Source organism: Anser anser (assembly GCF_964211835.1).
Source record: "Anser anser genome assembly, chromosome: 27".
Taxonomy (NCBI): domain Eukaryota; kingdom Metazoa; phylum Chordata; class Aves; order Anseriformes; family Anatidae; genus Anser; species Anser anser.
Window position 1 is genome coordinate 5098404 of NC_139748.1, and position 19938 is coordinate 5118341.

General features: G+C 61.2%; 2 protein-coding genes across 4 annotated transcripts in view; one reads left to right on the top strand and one right to left on the bottom strand.

Annotated features, from left to right (window-relative positions):
- Window positions 1-565: 565 nt before the first annotated feature.
- On the bottom strand, window positions 566-13230 carry CSRP1 (cysteine and glycine rich protein 1). Its single transcript, XM_083812971.1, has 6 exons — window positions 13076-13230; window positions 7784-7896; window positions 3693-3861; window positions 2834-2960; window positions 1329-1422; window positions 566-985 (listed from the first exon to the last, which is right to left on the bottom strand). Exons 2-6 carry the CDS (start codon window positions 7893-7895, stop codon window positions 909-911), a joined length of 579 nt encoding a protein of 192 aa, XP_083669097.1. The 5' UTR covers window position 7896; window positions 13076-13230; the 3' UTR covers window positions 566-908.
- A 5012-nt stretch (window positions 13231-18242) lies between these two features.
- PPP1R12B (protein phosphatase 1 regulatory subunit 12B) overlaps window positions 18243-19938 on the top strand; it is a 120540-nt gene continuing 118844 nt past the window's right edge. The window contains exon 1 of one of the 3 annotated variants that reach the window (XM_083812963.1): window positions 18243-19334. In XM_083812963.1, coding sequence (XP_083669089.1) covers window positions 19047-19334 — 288 coding nt within the window. In that variant the 5' untranslated portion in view covers window positions 18243-19046. The remainder of the gene's footprint in view (window positions 19335-19938) is intronic. The other 2 variants (XM_083812965.1, XM_083812964.1) reach the window with 2 other exon arrangements.

A 19938-nucleotide genomic window follows, 5' to 3' on the forward strand; every position in this document is an offset into this window, starting at 1 on the left:
ATTGTGCTTCGAAAAGCAACAAAACTCCCTGTGGAGCTCACAAGAGATAAACTCTAAGCTGCGGCGAGGCTGATCCAGTGGGTATCTCACACAGGTCAAAGGAGAGAAGCACAGAGAGAAGGTGAAGTGTTTAGCTGAAAACAAATTAAACCTGGGAAGCTGCCAAACTGGTGGATCACGATCCAGGGTGCTGCAAAGAAAAGAAAACCTCAGGAGTAGGTGAAAAGTTCTTAATTATTCAGCACTGCTGGGCACGCCTGTTTGGAGGAGCGCCACGTAACAGCCCGGACAGGGGCGTCGATTCGGTGCGCACGCGTGGCAGCACCACCGCGCACCCAAGTTCTGCCGTGGGCCTGCTGGAAGCAGGCAGCACTTTGGAAATGGCCACGCAGGGAGGGAGCAGAGGGAGAGCCCGGCCAGCAGAGCCCAGCTGGGCCATGTCGAGTTCCAGCGAGCTGCTCCCCCGCTCCTGCTTTAACTGCAAGCCCTGATCACCAACATTTCCCGTCCTCCCGCTCCATCCTGGTCAGTCGGGGGGGGAATAACCTCTCAGGCAAGGCCAGGCTTGGGTCAGCTTTGATGTTTATTCCTTGCTCGGTGACACAGCGCAGCGTGGCACATCCTGGCGGGACGGGCGACGGAGCGGAACGTTTTGGGCGCGGGGGCCTCGCTGCAGGTGGGTGCGAGCTGTCTCCCCAGCTGCGGCCGTGCCGCCGGGACCCGGGGTGGCGGTGGGGGTCCCACAGCTTCGGGGGGCGCTGGGCCAGGGCAGGGGGAAGGCACTGGTGCTGCGAAGCAGCGGGCGGGGTTGGATGAGGGTGAGGGTGCTCACTGCGGTGCGGGGAGGGCCGGGAAGCCCAGGCCGGTCTGGAGGGGCTCAAGGCGAGCAGAGCCCGGCTCCTGGTGCCTCACTGCGAGTGGATGAGCGCCCCAGCCCCCTGCCCGAAGCCAAAGCCTTTGGGCCCGAAGTTCTTGGCATAGCAACCTGCAGAGAGAGGGAAGAAAGAACAAGGTAAGGGCAGCAGCAAGAGGGGAACATGGGCACACAACCAGATCCTTCTCCCGAAGCAGGCACTGCTGAAACAGATCAGGCTTTGCCCTATCTGCTGGGCAAACAGAGAGGCCCCCCGGCCCCGCAGCCAGCCCCCAAATCAGCTGTGGGGGTCACCACCTCCCCAGCCCTCGCTCCCATCCCAGTTCCCAGCACAGGGGCTTGACCCCGTGCCTCCACCGCCAGCATCCAGGACAAGCTGCCCCCGACCTGAGGGGACCTGAGGCCCAGGACCCCTCTCATGGTGGCTGCGAGGGGCAGGGAAGGCGGCACGCACCTTTGCAGTAGATCTCCCCGTCTTTGTCTGCCAGGGTGGTGGACTCCAGGCTCTTGCCACACTTGGCGCAGCGGAAGCAGGACTTGTGCCAGGACTGCGGGACAGGAGCAGAGCACGGTCAGACGGTAGCCAGGGACGGGGCAGCAACGCTTTGGCTACCAAGCGGGTCCCTTTGGAGGCCCTGGTTCTGACCCAAAGCCATGAGCAAAGAGGTCTGGAGAGGATGAAAGCCCTTCTGTGGAAGAGCTGTCCTCCCTGCCTTCATGCACAGCGAAACCCCCCAGCCCCAGGGGGAGGATACAGAGGGGAAACATCTGACGGGGTCACTGAGCCCTGTTAGAGAGACTTCACCCCACCTGCAGCAGTCACTTAAGGCAGTAGGTAAGGAGCAATCACCCCCTCTTTGGGGGTCACACTCTCTAAAACACAAGGATAAATGCCCCAGCTTAGTGACCTGGGATCCACCACTGCTGCTGCACCTTAGCCTGGGGGGGACACCTGCCCCTGCACAACTTCAGCTCCAAGGAAGGCAGCAAACAGATATCAACAACGCAGAAATCAGCCAGCGTTTAAAAATAAAACTCCCCCACGGCCCTGCCAGTCCTCCAGGGATAAATGAGCTCACAGCCTCCGAGCAGCCCGCGGAGTAGCCAGAGCCGCTCACGGAGGAATTTAAATAAACAGTTTGGAAAACATGAAACCTTTTTTGGAAGAAAATGTGAAATTAGGGCCGGGGGAGGAGGTAGCTGATGGAGTCATCCAGCAAACATTAGCACATGAAATACATGCCCTGGAATCCTCTGAGGTCTGCTTGAGCACAATCGCTTTGCCAGATTTGGGTCCCTGTAAACATCGACAACAGCAGGAGGCCTAAAGCCCGGGTCATCGTTTTAAGGATACCTTTGCTTTCCAACCCTGGGCTGACCCACAACACATCCATCACAACCCCTGCACCGCCAGCCGTGGCACAACGATGCCACGCGGCTGGGGACACGGAGGATTCCAGCGAAGCAATGATCTGGGTATGGTGAGCACCAGGGCTGCCGGGGGGTGTCCTGCATCGACCCGAGCTGACCCGGTGGGCTCCACACCTCCACCCACCTCCCCCTGCCCCGGGAGCAGCAATGACCTCGGGAATTTGCTCCCTGCCCCAGATTTGGGCTGCGGCATCCCAGCCAGCAGCAGAGGGTGGAGAAGACCCGCTGGACGATGCGTTTGACCAGTCAGCGGTGGCAGTGGCCACGATCACACCACTGCTCATCCTCCAAACCCATCCAGCAGCAGGGACGTCCACCGCGACCTCCGCCGTGCAGCACTGACTACGTTTTATAAATCGTATTTCTCTCCCACCCACAGGCTTGGAGGAGTGAGGCAGCCTGGAGAACCTGGTTCCCAGAGGTGCCACACGCCCTCCTTTAGGCTTCCAGCGGGACCCGCGCGGGTCTCCCTGCCACACAGCCGCCCGTGCCACGTGCGTGCCCATTCTGCTCCACCCCGCTTCTTACCTTTCCAGCTCCGATCACCTTCTCGGCCGCGTACACCGCCTGGCCGCAGCGAGGGCACCCGTCAGACCCGCCGACTTTCTGGGCCATTCTGGAGGCGTTGGGGTTGGTGGGTCGGTGGGACTGGCCCCTGCAGAGGGGAGGGAGAGCGTTATCAGGGCCACAGGAGCAGGGAGGAGGAGGGAAGGGCTGCGGGAAGGCAAACCCCAACCCAGTTTTGGGGGGCCTGGCAGGGTGGTGTTGAGCCCCGTGGAAACTTCAGCCCCACGGCTGGGTGCTAGGAGGGGATGGGCAGCACGCTCGGGCTGTGGGGACGTGTCCCGTCAAGCCCTCATCCCGCTGAGAAGATGGGAGCAGACGTGGGCCTCCCGCCAGCTGCGTGGCATGCCCAGGACTCGGGAAGCTCCCTGAAACTGGCGGGCAGCTCTCCCTGCCCTGCTGGTCCTCCAGGACATTATTTCTTTGGCCAGCAGGGATGACCCATCCAGAAACACACCCGAGTCCACTTCCCCCACAGGGAGACCATGGGACAGGGCAGGGGCCGATTCCTCAGCACCTCGATGCTACCAGGAGCTGGGTTATACCGGGCTTCTCCCTCCTCCCTGGGCGCAGGGCCCAGCTGGGGGCTCAGAGCTTGGGGCTCTCAGCTTGCCCCAGGCTGATTTCACCCCAGGGTGAAGGAGGAAGGCTGCAGGGGGCAGGTGTCCCCGGGGAGCAAGGTGGCCCCAGCACTCTCCAGTTTAGGGTCTGCCAGTCATTCAGCGGGGTTTGCTGGGCTCCGTAGCCAAGCACCACGGCTGGACAGATGTGAGGGGAAAAAGACGTGTGCCCACAACGGTTTCAAAACAAGGCTTCAACTCACTCTTCGTATTTGATTCCCAGAGACTCGCCCTTGTCAGTGCTCAGGGTCCCTGCTCCCATCCCGTATCCATAGCCCTTGGGGCCGTACTTCTTGCCATAGCAGGACTTGCAGTAGATCTCCTCTCCATGCACGGCAACAGTGGTGCTGTCCAAGTTCTTCTTGCAGACCACTGGAAGAGAGGGGAGGGCCCAGCCATTAGCCGTGCACCCAGATCTCCCTAATTAGCTGGAGAAAACAAGTCCTCACAAGGCATAGCACGGCTCGGCTTTCAAGGAGCAGGAAACCCTAGACGAGATCATTGTTCAAAGGGAGCGCATGCAAAACAGCTGGAGATAAGGATCACAACAAGAACATTGTCTGGCTTTAAAAGGAAGCAACCATCAAAGCTACAAGGCTGATAATAAATAAGGCAATAGCTCTGTTAACCCCGCTGGTGCCGGCATCCCGGGGGGAAGCGGTGGAGGAAACGGGAGCCACCATCAGCCAGGACGGGGCAGATTTCCCCACAGACCCCAGGCAGGTTCCCAAGCCCAGGGGTCTCGGTGCTGCAGCTCCGCCACGCTCCTCGTCCGCTGCAAGGACGCAGCGACAGGCACCTGGCTGAAAGCTTTTCAGGCAAATAGATTTTCCCTCGTGTTTAAAAGCAGGCCTGCAGCCGTTACGCTGCTGCACGCCAAGTCTTTTTGGCACTCCACGCTACGGTGTGCGGTTGCCTCCCCATACCCTGAGACCACGAGGGGAGGGAGGTGTCCGTGCCAACACGAGTCACCCCGGTCTGTGACATGACCAGGGTGTGCAGGGGCACGCTCAGCACACCTGAGGCATTCAGGCTTTGGGCATCAGTGTGGGATGTAAGACGGGACACAAGGGGACGGCAGGGAGGCTTGGGGACCCGGCTGAGCCCATCCAGAGCCTGAGCCTGGTGCTGGGCTCAGACCACACAGGCTCCTCGCCCGACTTTTAGGTTTTCCTGACTCCTGTCCCAGCCCTGATCTCAGCCTCCACGTTGGCTTCCAAGCCCTTCCTGGCACTCACCGCCCGGCAAGCTGCAACGGAAGGAGAGCAGCAACCAAACAGGCTCGCAGCGATCTCCGGTGTTTACCTGCCCCATACAGAGCAAGACGCCCAAGGCAGAGTCCACGGCACTGGCAGCCAGCCCCAAAACAGATCCTGTTACAGCTGTGACACAGCTCTCTCCATCCTGCTTACATGCCTTAAATGTCAACGCTCCCAGCAGCCCGTTTCCCTCCCCACCAGCAGGAAAGTTTCTTGGCCTTTACCAATATCGCAGGAATGCAAACAGAGCACGGCGCTCCGCTAGTGCACTAAATACAGGGCGAGAGGCAGCGGCCCCGTTACTAAATATGGTGCTTCTCTTCCGTGGCCACCGGCAGCCCCGCACGCTGCTGATGGGAAAAGGAGGTGGAAAGGGAGCAGGAGGTGGACAGGGAGACGTGTCTTGCCATCTAAGGAGGGTCTGGCAGGGTCTCCTGCTGGCTGCGGGCTCGCCCAGCACTGCAGGCAGCGCGCATCCCCGTGGCTCCGGTGAACGGGTCCTGTGGCTGCCGAACGGTGGTGGGCATGTGGGGTGTCACCGCGGGACCCCGGAGCTCATCGGGGGCAACTCCGTGCTCGCACAGACCCTGCAGGACTGGAATCTGGGGACTGACACCGGCAGGTTTAAAGGCTTTGTGCTAGGGGTGGCAGCGAACCACAGCATCTGGCTTTCTCTTCCGCTGCCCCGCGTCTGAACCAGCCACGCTTTGCCAGGCAACACAGAAATTCCTCCCCATCTGCTTCCTAGAAATCAGCCCCAGCTCCCCATTTTCTGCATTGCAGAGATTCCAGTGCACTGCACTCATCGCCTTAAGGACCCTTTGTTTTTCTAGGAGCAGCTGAGCTGCCCCACAAAGCAGCCGTACACGAGCTGAGGCCGGCGGCCCCTTACGTTACACTTCTGCCTCGTTGTGTTGACTCGCTTGGACCCACGCCATGCAGTCAATCAGCACTCACTCCCGGAGCCCATCTCCTGTTTTAATGCACTGTGGTAGGTTTGGCTCCCTTCTGATTATTTTCTTGGCAAATCAGGCCCGAGTATTTGTTTTTCTGCCCTAAAGATAACGGCTTCGAATTCCCCGGTGGGGCCCAAGCGCAGCGCTGGGGAAGAGGCTGGGAAGGGAGGCGGAGCGGGGAGCAGCTCGGCATCGCCCGCGGCCCGCGGCACGGGGCTGGAGCAGGCAAGGCAGAGCTGCTGGGGTACGGGCAGAGCACAGGGGCAGCAGCCCGGGCTGCAGTCGCCTCCAGACCTCTCCCTGGTGGCTTGTTTCCGTGTGTTCCCTTCTCGGAGCAATGCCTCGTGCCTGATGTCTTGGCTCCCGGTGCCAGCCCCGTGCTCTGGGTGCTGGCGTGGTGCAAGCACCCCCCAGCACCGCCCCTCTGTGCAGAAAGGGCCATGGGGAAGGACGGATGCAGAGCCGGGAGACCTCAGTCCTCAGACTGGAGGGCGCTCCGAGGTCCCCCACCAGCATTGTTTCAGACGGTAAAAGCCAGCGGCGGGGGCAAACAAGGGAAACGTTCCCCACCCTCCTTATCTGGGGCTGCGGAAGAAAGGACTTCCTGCTGCAGGGAGCCAGCACAACCTGCCACCGCTCCTGCCCGGCCAGGGAGAGCCGCTCGGCAAACTCCCTTTCTCGTCCCCTTGAGCCAAAGCGAGCTTTTCAGCCCGGGCACTGCCAGGCAGGAGGGCTCCCGCTCACGCTGGCCGCCCCCCGCGCTGCGCAGGGAGCTGCTGTCCCACGCCCGCATCCATCCGTCCGCAGGCCAAGCAGACCCACGCCAGGTGGACACGGGAGCACGGCGCAGCCCAGTCCCCCGAGGACGCTGCTATTTCCCCGCTGCAACTGGCCTACGGAGAGCAGCTCTAGCCGCGTGCCTGTTCACACACCTTCCCCTCGCTGCCCACATGGGAAAGATCCCGTCTGTGCTCCCTGCTGCAATGGGAGGCACCTGGGAACAGGGCTGAGACGACGTGAAACCTCCGCGGGGCCCTGCTGAACGGGCAGCTCTGAGGCGCACCCCCACCGCTGCTGCTCTGCGACGGGTGCAACGTGTTGACGGGCCACCAGCAGCCGCACACAGTGTGCACACTCCTGTTAGCGCATGAGAAGCAGTAGTTCTGTTCAGGGACAGCCTTCAGGGCGGGGGAAAGCTGGTTACACGCAGGCTGAGGACAGTGGCAGTCTTGTTGTTCAAAGGACGTTGGGCTGGGACCTGCAGCGTGGCTGTCCTGGGTTTAAGGAGCTGCTCTCAGCGATGTGACGCTGCTCACCAGTCCCCGCACCGCTGCCCTGCTATCTCCGAAGGGAGACGTGAGTGTCCAGGACCTGCAGGACCTGCACGAGGGTGCTGGCAGGTTCCTGCAGAGCACACCGAGGGAGGGCCCCCTGCAGTCAGTCCCCAGCCAGACCCCGTTCCTCTGCCCTTCCCTGGAGGCGTCACTTGGGTCCCAGCGTCTGACAGGGACACCCTCTGCAACAGCAGCTCGGCAGGCAGGCTGCTGGGGACGCCTCAGCACTTCGCAGCAGGCTTTCCACCAGCAGAAGGACCACATCTTCTTCCCACTGGGACACTGGACACAGGGGCAGGTCCCACATCACCTCCCAGTGCCCAACCACCTTTGCAATGCGGCAAAGCCACACAGAGGGTCACAGTTAGCACCGTCCCAGAGCAGCGCACGGGTCGTGCCCCCTTCTGCCACCACTGCGTGCAGAGGCCCCGTCTCGTGCTCCAACCCCAAACGTCCGGAGGCGCCCCGAGGACTCAGCCTCGCCTTTCCCTGGGGCAGGGACCGAGCGTGTCTGGGTGTGGATGCCGGCTAAGGCCAGCCCTGACAGCTCGGATGGCCCCTGGTGTTCCGGGCTGCTCCTCCAGCAGAACTGACTTCCCAGTGCGGAGGAGAGCAGACGCCTGCCACAGCTCCCACAGCCCAGCTGCTCGTGGAGGAAGCCTAAGGAGCGCTTACGCGGCTTGTGAACAGGACGGGAGCGGGGGGTGAGCGGGGCAGGAGGGCCGAGGGAAGGGCTGGTACTCACTGCACAGGAAGCAGGACTTGTGGAAGCTGCTGCCTTCGCACTGCACCTCCTCGGCGAAGTACACCGCCTTCTGGCACACGCCACACTTCTTCCCTCCACCCCAGTTCGGCATTCTGCGGAGAAAGCAGGGGCAGAAAACGTTTGCTGGTTGCATCGGTTCACAGAGCTGCTAATTAGCGGAATTAGCAGAACCCGGGACACCCAGGGGACCCACCGCTACGGCACCCAGCAGCACAGGGGCACCCAGGGACGACGGGTGCTGCCAGCCAGCAGGAACGGCCCCGTCCGGGAAGCTGCGGGAGCTCACGGCTCCTTTCGTGCAAGGGCAAGGGAGGAAGAGGATGATGATGGAGGCTCACAGGGGCACGTGGTGATGCCACCAGACGCTGGGGGCTCTGGCACCGTGTCCCCCACAGCCTCCATACCCTGTGCATGACCGGCCGGCCGCTCACACCTCCTCCCTGTACGGGGACCTCAATCTGCTCCAGGACTGCAGGAACAGAGCGAAGGCTGGGAAATGGGCAGCCCGAGGGGCACAGGACAAACACCTGAGCACTGCCATGCAGCTCCTGGGCAGGATATAAATGCTTCTGCTTCTCCCTCCTCTTTCCTGAAATGTCTCTGGTGACGCGTGATCAAAGGGCCCCTTTATCTGCAGATTTGCAGATAAAATCTGCAGATAACCCCGAAATACGAGGAGAGGTTAACACAGGTGGCTGGTCTCCAACCCAGCCTCGGTGTTTTTGAAGACCAGGCCACCAGAAACCTCAGGACACTCAAAATCAACAAAGTCCTGCTAGGAGGTGCCGAGGGAGGCCGGCTGGTTGAGCGTGGCCGAGAGGAGGCTGAGGAGGATCTAATGGCAACCCCAGGTAATTACAAAGACAACAGAACCAAACGATTTTTGGTGGTGCCCCGTGGTACAGGAAGGGTCCATGGGCACAAGCTGGAGCTCGGGAGGTCTCCAGGGACCTCTCCCCGTCAACACCTCTATAATCCTCCATCCTGCTTCCACGTGGGAACGGGCAGCGGGAGCCGCCTTCCCCTTCCCCAGCTCCTGGAAAGGGGGGGCGAGGTCCCCAAACCAAGCAGCACTTGCACTGCACGCCCCCCGAGCCGGGTGCCACCCCCCCACGGGCAGCACCAGAGGCAGGGTGCTGGGTCAGGAGCTGTTTGGGTGAGACACGGAGGCAGGAAGCCTGTTGTGAGCTGGGTTTCCTACCAGCGCGCGGCAGTGCCAAATCCCTCCCTTTCGGACAGATCATCCCAGTCCCGGCCTTTGCATTGCCTTAAAAGGGCACGAACCGTTTCTCTGGAAAGCGCCTTATTTCGTGATTTCCTCCTGTCCTGGCAGGACCAGGTTCGGGAGCTTCCCCGGGGGGCAGAAGCAGCCCGGGCAGCCCCCCCCAGCCCGGGGCAGCGGAGCTGCCACCAGCCCCTCCTGCCCCACGCCAGACCCCTCGGGAACAGCACGCCGCTGGCTGTGGCACGTGGTTGTGGCTCTCCTGCCCCTTCCCAAGCAGGACAGCCACCAGGTCCCACCGCTGGGGCCTTTGGAGCCCCTATTTATTTATTTTTTTCCCTTCCAGCAGCAGCAAAGGAAGAAGCTTTGTCTACCCAAAGCGAGGACGCCCTTTTCTGAGCCGCGGGGCACAGAGGCTGCTCCCAGGTCCAGCCCTGACATCTGCCCCCGGAGCAGATCAGGCCCTCGTGCTGCTTATTTTCCGCATCTGCCGCGGGAAGATTAGAGGTGACGCTTTGTGTAAGCAACTTGACTGCGACCAGGGCAGGGGAACCCCGCCGGAAAGCACCCAGCAGCACAGAGGCAGCCCCGGAAAAGCTCCATAAATGGTCCCCAGACAGGACGGATCTGTAGGGAACCAGCTTGCCCTGGGGACACACGAGCTTGTGACGGCCACAGCAGGGCGCAGAGAGAGCTCGGCAGAAGCTCTAAGTCACAGGGAATTCCCTCTCGGTCCACGACACGCAGGGCACATGCTGACAGCCCGGCAGGCTGCAAGAGAGACAGAAAAGCAGCTTATGCTAGGGTTCGGTTGGCAGGAAAAATAGCAATATAGGGATGCTTCCCAAGCCCTGCGAAGCACCCAGCTCACGGAGCCTGCACCAGCTGCGTCAGATGCACAAGCAAAATCCTCACGCCGGCCATCCGGGCAGAGCCGTCACCCCAGCTCCCCCCTTAACGGCTGCTTGAAGGGATCTCGGGGGCTTTGCAATCATTTCCACATTCCTCAGCGTGCTCTGAGCCATGAGGCTGATCGCCACGCTTGTAACACTCAGTGACCGCAGTCGCACTTCTCCAAATCACCATCGGGCCCACTCCAAATGAGGAACACAAGGGGAGCGTCCCGCAGCCAAAGGCCTCGCTGAGCACGGGCACGCGTGAGACCCAGGGCAGCCAAACCCACGATTATTTCCCTCCCTCCTGCAGCTCCTCGCGTCCCCCAGCACCGAGGGAATCCCAACCGGCGCCCTACAGACGGCATCCTCTGCGCCAGCCGTGGCTCAGCGCTGCGGCCGGAACGTCGTCTGCTCTGAGCGAGGCAAGGGGCCCTAAAAACTAAGAGACGGCCGTGCTACCAACAGCCGTATGGCTTGGAAGTGAAGAACCGCGAGTCTGACGTGTTTTGGAGATTAACTGTAATTCCAGTGCCTGGTGTCTGGCCCTGGAGCAGCACGGTTCACCTGCTCAGAGCAAGTTACAGCCTCACCCGCCTTCCAGACGAGCCTGTGGCACACCAAGTCAGGAGGCAGCCCAGGCTACGCTAAAGAACCAGGCACAACCCAGTACAGAACCAGCACGCCCCAGTGCTTTGGGATGCCGCTAAACCTGGGCTTTAAGGGAGAGCAGGATGCAGGTGACGCCAGCAGCTGGAGGAACAACAGACTGACGCCCTCTGCTTCCAGGGGCTGGAGAGACCGCCGTGCTCACGCCACGTGCCCCAGAGCTGGCACCCACAGTTTTACCTGCCTGGGTTTTAACTGTTGGAGCGAACGCAGCACCCACCGCAGCGTGCAGGCAGCATCACGGCTACGGGGCGCTCACAGCAGCGCGGGTTCTCGCCTTGCACCCTCCAGTGAACCCCACCTGCAGCCACCGGGACGTCGGCGCAATCGTTTGTGCTCCTGCAACAGCTGGAGAACCTTCCCCAAGTACAGGCCCAGCTGTTCTGCTGAAAAGACCCTGCAGCGATTCGTCACGGAGTACTCGCTTTGTGCTCAGAGGAGATCACTAAGGACCAGGAGACCCAAGCTGGCCTATGTAAAAGGTTATTTTTTTCGCAAGGAGCATTAATAAGAGGGGATGGCAGGAAAGCACCGGTGCTGCACAAAATTCACTCTGGATGATACTCACAGCAGTTGGTGCAGGATTATTGCGTGGCCTGCCAAAGGGACAGGACAAAGGGAGGAAAGCACAGCTGGAGCCCCAAGCCCTGGGGTGCGATTACTGCCTTCCAGTTAGAGAGCAGCTGGCACGGCTGTGACACGAGCGTTTATCTGAAGCGGGAGGCACCTGGACAGAGCCCGGGCAGAGCAGAAAGGAGTCAGCTCACGGCGACGCACGCAGCTCCAGGAGGGAAATCACCAGGATGGAGCATCAGGGACCTGCACTGGGGCCCGTGGGGCCTCTGCCCCTAACAAACGGCATCGTGCATGAAGCAGCTTTCACATCACCCGGGCACAAGTGGAAACGGCCCTACAAGATGCAGCTGGAAACGTCCCCCGTACCCCCATGTCATCAGCAGTGACGTGAGGAGACTTGGGCTGCCAACGGTGTAAGTGAGGACAAATGAGTATCATTCACCACACAGTGGTGTTGAACTGGTGAGCAAGAGGAGAAGGGGGTCCTGAGGACTGCGAGCACTGGGATGCAGCAAAACACTGAGATCACAGCACAGAAACCAGTGAACCGACCCCGCGGCAGCAGCCGTATAGGGTCAGACATCTCTGGGGGCTTTGCCTGGATGGGAAGGGTCGGGGGGTCCGAGGTAGAAAGAGACCCTCACACAAGGTGGGTGTACCCAACGCCACCAGTACCCAGAGCAGGATGCTCGGCACTGCTTCTGCTGCTGTTACAAGGCAGGTCTGCAGGTTTGCTGTGCAGGGATGGGGCCAGCGCCAGGCCAGCAGGGTGCTGAGCCTGCTGCCATACATGGGTATTTGTGAGCGCTCACCCACCGCGACTGCAACGCGCCTGCGGGGCTGCGTGCTCCTGCCTGCTGCTCACACGGCTCCCAGGCTGTGCCTGCAAACCTGTAGGCTTCCTATCACAACTGGACATTAAACTGATTTGTCAAAGAAAATCCCGATTTCACCTAGAACAAACGCCAAAAGCATTTTCAGATAGGCTAAGAAAAGCTACTGACTTCTGCAGGAATCACAGCCCCTAATCCGACCGAGCCCACCTGAGCTTTCGCAAACCTTTCTGCCCCATCGGTCACCTCCTCGGCACGCTGCGCTGCCTCCCGGCAGAGGGGAGAGGAGCTCAGGAGCCCGGCAGACGGAGGAGATGGAGGCTGCCCGGACAGCACGCCCCAAACCGCCAGCACAGGGAAGGGACCGTGCTGCCTGCGCTGTCCCTCAACGCCCCAGCAGCAGCAAGCGCTGGGCCACGTGTGCTGGGCAGCGCGTCCTGCCCAGGGCCACGGCTGATCCCAGCAAGAGCGAGCCCCTTTCCAGCCTCGCCACCGAAACCTGGAGGTGCGGAGGCCTCGCCGATCTCCCACCTATCGCCGTGTCTCGCTCCCTGCATCCCATCCCCATCCTCGAGAGGTGCTCGGGGACTTTGAAGCAGCTGCTGCTGAGCTCCGGCTTCCCCGGCGAGCAGCACCACTTGGCAGCACCCGCCGCGTCTGCCAGGCGCTAATTAACGCCCTCTCCTACGCGCTGGCCCCGCTGCCAGCTCCGAGGATCTGAAACCGTGCCCGAGAGCATCCAGCCAGCTCCTGAGCGCTGGGGATCCCTTAATACAGGGGTGTGCAGGGGAGGAGGGGATCGGGGGGGCTGCAGGAGGGGATCGGGGGGGGCTGCAGGAGGGAACCTGGCCCCCCAGGGCTCCCCATGCTGACAGACGAGGCGGTAGCATAGCTTTGGGCCAGGAGGGAGCCCCCCGGCATCACGGCCCGCCTGGGGCGGCTCCCGAGCCCCGGGGCCAGGCGTTGTGCCCGCCGGGGCCGTCCTCCCCCCCCACGCGTGCCCTGCCCGTGCCCTCCCTTCCCCACCCGGCCCGCAGGAGGCTGGGGGGGGTGGTCCCGCGGCGCCCCCCGCACCTACCTGCAGCGGGGCCGGGCGGGTCGGGTCGGGCCGGGTCGGGTCGGGAGGCGGCGGGCGCGGCGCTGTGCAGCCCGAGGCCGCTCGGGGGCTTTTGTTGGCGGCGGGGGAAGGCGGCGCTTGGCGCTCGGCGCCGGCCCGGCTCGGCCCGGCCCGGCCTGATGTCACGGCGGCCGCCCGCCCCGCGGGGCCGCGCGGGAGGGCACGGCCCGGCCCGGCCCCGCCGCCATGCCTGAGGGCCCGCCTCAGCGGCCCGCCGGCCCCCCGCGCGTCTCCCTGTCGCCATACGTGTCCCCCTGTCACTTCACGTGTCCCCCTGTCACCCCACGCAGCCCCCTGTCACCCCGTGCAGCACCCTGTCATCATACGTGTCCCCCCGTCACCCCGCACATCTCCCTGTCACCTCACATATCCCCCTGTCACCCCACGTGTCTCCCTGTCACCCCACAGAGCCCCCTGTCATCCCATGCATCCCCTTTTAACCCCACACAGCCCCACTGTCACCCCACACATCCCCCTGTAATCCCACACAGCCCCGCTGTCACCCCACACAGCCCCCTGTCACCCCACACAGCCCCACTGTTGCCCCACACAGCCCTGCTGTCGCCCCACACGTCCCCCTGTCACCCCACGCAGCCCACTGTCACCAAACCCTACCGAGTCCCATCACTAACCCACGTCCCTCAGTGCCACGTCCACACATCTCTTAAATACCTCCCGGCACGGGGACTCCCCCACCTCCCTGGCAGCCGGTTCCGACGCCTGACCCCCCTCTGTGTGAGGAAATTCTTCCCGACGTCCAAGCTAACCCTGCCCTGGTGCACCTGAGGCCGTTGCCTCGTGTGACCCGAGAACAGAGACCGGACCCCCTCTCTGCAGCCTCCTTTCAGGTGGGCTCTGCCCTCAGCCTCCTCCTCTCCAGCCTGAACACCCCCGGTCCCTCAGCTGCTCCTCACAGCTCTTGTTTCCCAGCCCCTTCACAGCTTCACTGCTCTTCCCTGACTGCATTCCGCACCTGAATATCTTCGAGAAGATTCAGCCCATTGGAGCTCACCTGGACTCGGAGGCCAGCAAAAGCCAGGAGCCTCCAGGAGGCTCTAGGAGGGGACACCGGGGAAGAGAGCGGTTTTGCTGCTGCCTGCAGCAAATGCTCCTATTTAATTTATCTAGCATGGGCTGGCCTTTTTCTACTTGAAAAAGAAAGAGACCACCTACAGATCTTTGGGGCTCGAGGGTCCCTTTCTGCTCGTTCTCTTCTAAACCACAGTGCCCGAGGCAGGCAGCCTGTCTGCAGCAGGCTCAGAGCCTGGGCACAGCTGCACGGGACAGAGCCGAGAGGAAGGGAGGAGCGGGAGGGGAGCAGAGGGAGGTGCTTCCTTTGGACCTAGAAAACTTTGGCATTGTATCCTTTGCCCTGAGCTGTGGGTAAGAAATTCCTGGTCCTGAAGCAAGACCTGAAATGCAGGGAGGGGACGAGGATCACGAGGGGAAAATGCTGCTCATGTCCTGTGCGCAGGGCAGAGGCACCTAATTTCTGTCCCAGAGGAACAGGATGCCTCAGAGTAGCCGCGCTGCCACGCTGGGTGACAACGCTTCGTGTGGGAACCCAGGCCCTGACCAAGCAAGGACAAGCCGAGCACAGGTGACCTGGCAGGCATGGCCCATCCAAGGGCTCAGAGCACCACAGGTCACCTCGTCACTCGGGGACATTAGGAACAGGTAGGTGACTGGTGTTAGCTGGGCATTCAGGGCCCACAGACAGGAACGTGCGGCTCAGAGTTAGCAGGGTCCGGCCATATCACTGAGTGGGGCACCACCAGATGCCATGATGCACATTGCCAAGAGGACAGAGACGTGAGCACACTGGTGTCACCCAGAGCAGTTGGTCATGGCAGCCGTGGATCTTCCACAGGGCTCCCTGAGGCCTTGTTGACAGTTACACTCCTACCCCTGAGCTGCTGCAGCCACAGCTCAGGGCTGCGTCCTTCCCCTCGGGGTTGGGAAACCTCTGCCAGATGACTCAGAGGAAGTGTCTAATGCACAGCACTTGGTGCTGCAGATGTCAGCCTCCAGCAGACCTGGACAGAGTTGGCCTCTCCAGCTGACTTCCCCTGGCTGTGCATCAGGGGTTGTCAGGTTTCAGAGGCTCACATACCCCTGCTTCTTTACTCCAGAGATGAGTGTGTGAATTAAAAGCTGACTCACAGCCTCAGCCCTCTGCATCCTAAAATGTGGGGTCTACTGCTGCAAACCTCAGGTCTGCTCTTTGCTCTGGGGCTGCTTGCTCCAGAAGGGGCTGGAGGAGGAGATCAGACTCGTGAAGTACCTAACCCTCTGTAAGGAGGGAGTGAGGTCCAGGCCTGTCCCCTCCCCAGCACGGGCAGCGGGATGCCTTGCTGTCTCAGTGAGACACTCTTCCCTTTCAGGGCAGAGTCCAAACTCATTCACATCCCCGAGCAGCAGAGCTACCGCTCGGGCTGTGCACCACAGGCTGGCTTCAGCTCTTCATTCCCTTTCATTGCTGCAGCCTCACCGTCCATTCAGCAGCACCTAGGAAGGAAGGAGACAAAAAGTTTTCACTTCAAGACTCCTTTTCTAGCAGGGGGAAGAAGGCAAAGCAGCTCCAGGAGCTCGGGCATGTGCTGTGGGTCCCCACGCCATCTAGTGTCGCACCAGCAGTGGGATGCTCCACGCTCTGCTGCAGGGCTGGGGACGTGCAAGCGAGGAAGGCGGTGAGACTGTGGGCCCTGCAGCCTCCTAAGCAAGGTCAGTGGGTGATGCGCAGCAGGGACCTTAACCCGCTCCAGCTTTATTTCCAGAAAGACTTGGGCACGTGCTTGGCTTCACACAGCACAAATTGTCCCAGCAGCTCACGATGGTGCAGTTAAAATGTGCCGGAGACGTCATGGGCACCTGGGAATGATCCCACCAGCAGGTTAAGGCAAACAGTGTCCTGGACTGGTGAACTGGGAACCAAGCTGCCAAAAGGAGTGACCAAAGACAATGTGGGGTTGCAAGAGATCAAAAATGGTGCTAAGAGCTTGAAACAAAACCAGCAGTGTTTGTGGGACATCGTCAGGGTAACCAAATCTTAAAAGAGCGTGGAGTTCACAAGCTGCTAGATTCTGTCTTTGATCTACCGTAGTACCCGTGGCAGGTTTTGTAAACTTATTTTTCAGCAAACATAAAAGGACTGATTTTTTTTTTTTTTTTGGAACTCCAGACAAACAAGCTGCTGGCAGAGGTGCATAAAAAGCACAAACCTGGGCCATTCCAGAAAGCCGTTTTATTATATAAATAAAGCGCTTATTTATAACAGAGCAGTTAAAGGAAACTCAGTGAGAAACTGAAGGGAAGGAAAACAGTACTTAAAGATGTTAGCAGCTGGAAGCACACAGACAGAGGTTTTGTTCAGGATCTGGGAGCTGCATGGCCAGCAACACGTGCTCACGTAGATCATCCTGGGAGTAGATGTGGAATAATGTTTTTTGTTCAAAAGCTTCCTGCTGAGATAGGAAGGCCAGAGCTGAACTGAATTTGAAGGCATGGATCATAGGAAAGCAGAGGTGGGAATGTGTTCACGAGTGTCAAGGATCCAGGGTGTGTTTGAGAGGAGGAAAGGATGGCAAGAGGCTCATAGCCACAGACAATAGTCCTTTCTTGCAGCCAAGTCTTTTTTTTTTTTTTTGCCCCTGGGGATATAGTCCATTTTCAAGATAAATTGTATTTGGAATAGGGCTGCCATTCTTCTGGCTGTGGTTGCTACAGAGTGGGGGCAGTTTGCAGAAAGCACAGATTACAGCAGACATTTCCAGGAAGGCACTGGACTGACTCCCTGGCATACAGAGCAAATCCCACAGTTCGGGGACTCATGCAGATCTGTGCACGTGCAAAGCAGCTCTGCATCCCAGAAGTAACGGTACATATGCCAGAAATTTTGGGATCACTGTTTGTATGATTTATAGCCAGTTCTCATGAGCTGTGTCTGTGCAGGACTTCTTGGCATCCAGAAGTTTAGTCAGATGTCCAGGAATCCTGGACAGATGTAGAAAACTCTCTAAATACACTTGGGTAAAATTCCTGTAAGGAAAAGAAAAGGCAAGTTTTAAAAACATAAATGGCTGATAGGCGGTTTTCACAGGAGTGCGGGGTGGTCTTGTCAGCTGTGAAGGAGAAGGGGGTGGCCTGCAGCCCCGTTACCACATTGCAGGTGGAGAAGACACTCAGAGAACCGTAAGCCACACCACTAGCGTGGCTGTGCACATCGCTGCGCTGGAGCTATGGCTCACATCAGCCTGGCATGCAGCCAGAAGTAATTAAACGCTTGAAGCAATAAATGCAAAGTAACGGAGCTCCAGGCCTGATCCGGCGTGGGCTCAGCAGGTTTGTCACCATGAATAACTGATCCCGCTGGGAAGAACATAACGTAAAGGACGGGAAGGCCACAGCTGGTCACCCCAAATGGGACCCAGCAGGCCCACATCTCACAGGGGCCAGGAGCGGGTGCTGATGGCTCCCAGCCTCCAGCATCCTCCAAAGGCCTTTCTGAACCAAGGACAGCGACTTCGTATTTATGTCCCATGACTGATTTAGTGCCGTTAATCTGTCCGGTTGTATTTAAGCCCATTTCAACATCTACCATCCTCATTGCCTTGCTAGTTGGAGCTCCATACTGAACTACATACTATGTGAGGCCATTTTCCTTGTCGCTCTTTTCTGAAACCTTTCCGTGCTAGCGATTCCTAACTTCAGCTTTGTGATTTTAGGCTGCTAATGAACCGTGATCTGGTATTTTTATGGGCATTTAATAGCCCCTAATGTGGCCCCTAGTTCTGTTCATTGGAGTGGGCTCTAATAATCTGCATGCTGGAGACATCAGATACGCTGCGCTGTAGTTCCCTGGGTTTTCCCTGAAGCTGCTGTTTTAAGACTAATGGGCAAACGCCATCTGGTCTGGGGGATTTGTTGCCGATCACTCAGCAGCACGCTCGTTCTGTGCTTCCTCTGCAGAACAATTCGAGGCGAACCCAGCAGCTGGCCCCACACAACAACCCGAAGGACGAGGGGGCAGCCCCCGGGCTCTGAGCGAGGAACGTGCTCGGGGAAACCGAGCCGAGAGCTGCCAGGAGGGGCTGCCCGGGGCCGTGCTGCGGCGCTGCAGCCACGAGGGGGGGCTCGGGGAAGGCACAACGAAGAGGTTTCGGCTGGGAACGGCCGCAGCGGGGCTGGGAATGCCCGCAGCGGGGCTGCAGCCGGGGGAGCCGAGGGCCGGGCGGCCGCTGCCTCAGGGCAGTTCTGCGCCTCGCAGCTCCCCGACACGCCTTAGGCAGGGCTTTAACGACCAGAAAAGCCCCAAGCGGCGCCCTCACGGCACCCTCCTGGCGGAGCGGGGCCGCCCGGGGACGGCAGCCCGCCGCGGGGCCCAGGCCGCCATTTCCCCTCAGCTCCCCCCTCAGCGCCGCGGGGCCCCACGGGGGCGCTGCGGGGCTGACGGGCGGGCCCGGAGCTCCCCAGCCCCGAGGCCGGGCCGGTTCCCGGCACCACACGGGCGGGGTGCCGGCGGCTGCCGGGATGGGAGAACGGGGAGCAGGGGACTGGAGAACGGGGAGCAGAGGACGGGAGAATGGGGACCAGGAGACAGGGGAGGCGGCAGCGGGCGGCGCTGTGATGGCGGCCAGCCCGCCCAGCTAGGGCGGGAGGGAAGCAGAGGCTTCTGGGAGTTGTAGTCCAAGGGCGCGCCCAGGTGCGGCGCCGCGCGGGGGCCGCCGGGAGCAGTGCGCGGCCGGCGGCAGGTGCGGCGCCGCCCGCGGGAACTACAAGTCCCGGGATGCCGCGGGGCGCGGGCGGCGCGGCGGTGGCGGCTGTGGCTGTGGCGGCGGTGGGGGCGTAGCGAAGATGGCGGCGGGGGCGCTGCGCCCCGCTCCCGGCTGAGGTGCGGTCGCGCTCCCTGCGCCTCGGAGCGGCGGCGGCGGCGATGTCGGAGCCGGAGCACCTGGGCGGGAAGCGGGCCGAGTCGGCGCGGCTGCGGCGGGCCGAGCAGCTGCGGCGCTGGAAGGGCTCCCTCACGGAACAGGAGCCGGTGGCGGCGGGGGGCGGCCGCGGGCGGCACCGCGGAGCCGGGGGGTCCCGAGTCCGCTTCGAGGAGGGCGCCGTGTTCCTGGCCGCCTGCTCCAGCGGGGACACCGAGGAGGTGAAGCGGCTGCTGGGCCGCGGCGCCCGCGTCGACACCACCAACGTGGACGGGCTGACAGCCCTGCACCAGGTACCGGCGGCCGGCCCCGGGGTGTGTGTGGGGGGGTGCTCCGGGGGCTCCCCGCGGCTCCCCCTCAGCTCCGAGAGGGGCCCGGGGGGCCCTGCCCTCGCCGCCCGGCCCCGCAGGCTTCGGGCACTGCGCTGCAGGGGGGTGAAGGTGGAGGGAGCGCTGCCGGCTGCCTGCCACCGAGCCCCGAAACCGGGACCAAAACCGGGACGGGTCCCGGGGGGCTGGCGGCAGCCCCCAGCGAGCTGCTCCCCGCACCGGCCTCTCCCCGAGATACGGAGACACCTCAGGAGCGAGTTACAGCTCTGGGGTGGCAGAGCCGGGAGCGTGGCAGGGAGCTAGGTGGCCCTTCTAGTATTATTTTGGGTCTTTTTTTTTTAGGGAATTCCTGCCTTCGTGCTTGGGGTGTGCTGGAACAGCCGTGCCCGCAGCGCTCGCAAGGTCAGGAGGCTCGCCGGCCTCCGCGCGTGTTGCGGCGGGGCTGCCTTGAAAGTCCCCAAAGCGCGCCGGGCTGGCAGCGTTTGTACAGACCAGAAAGTGCCCAAGATAAGCAGCACAGATTGTATTAACGTGCATCCAAGTGTGCTAAAGATCATGCAAAAGTAGT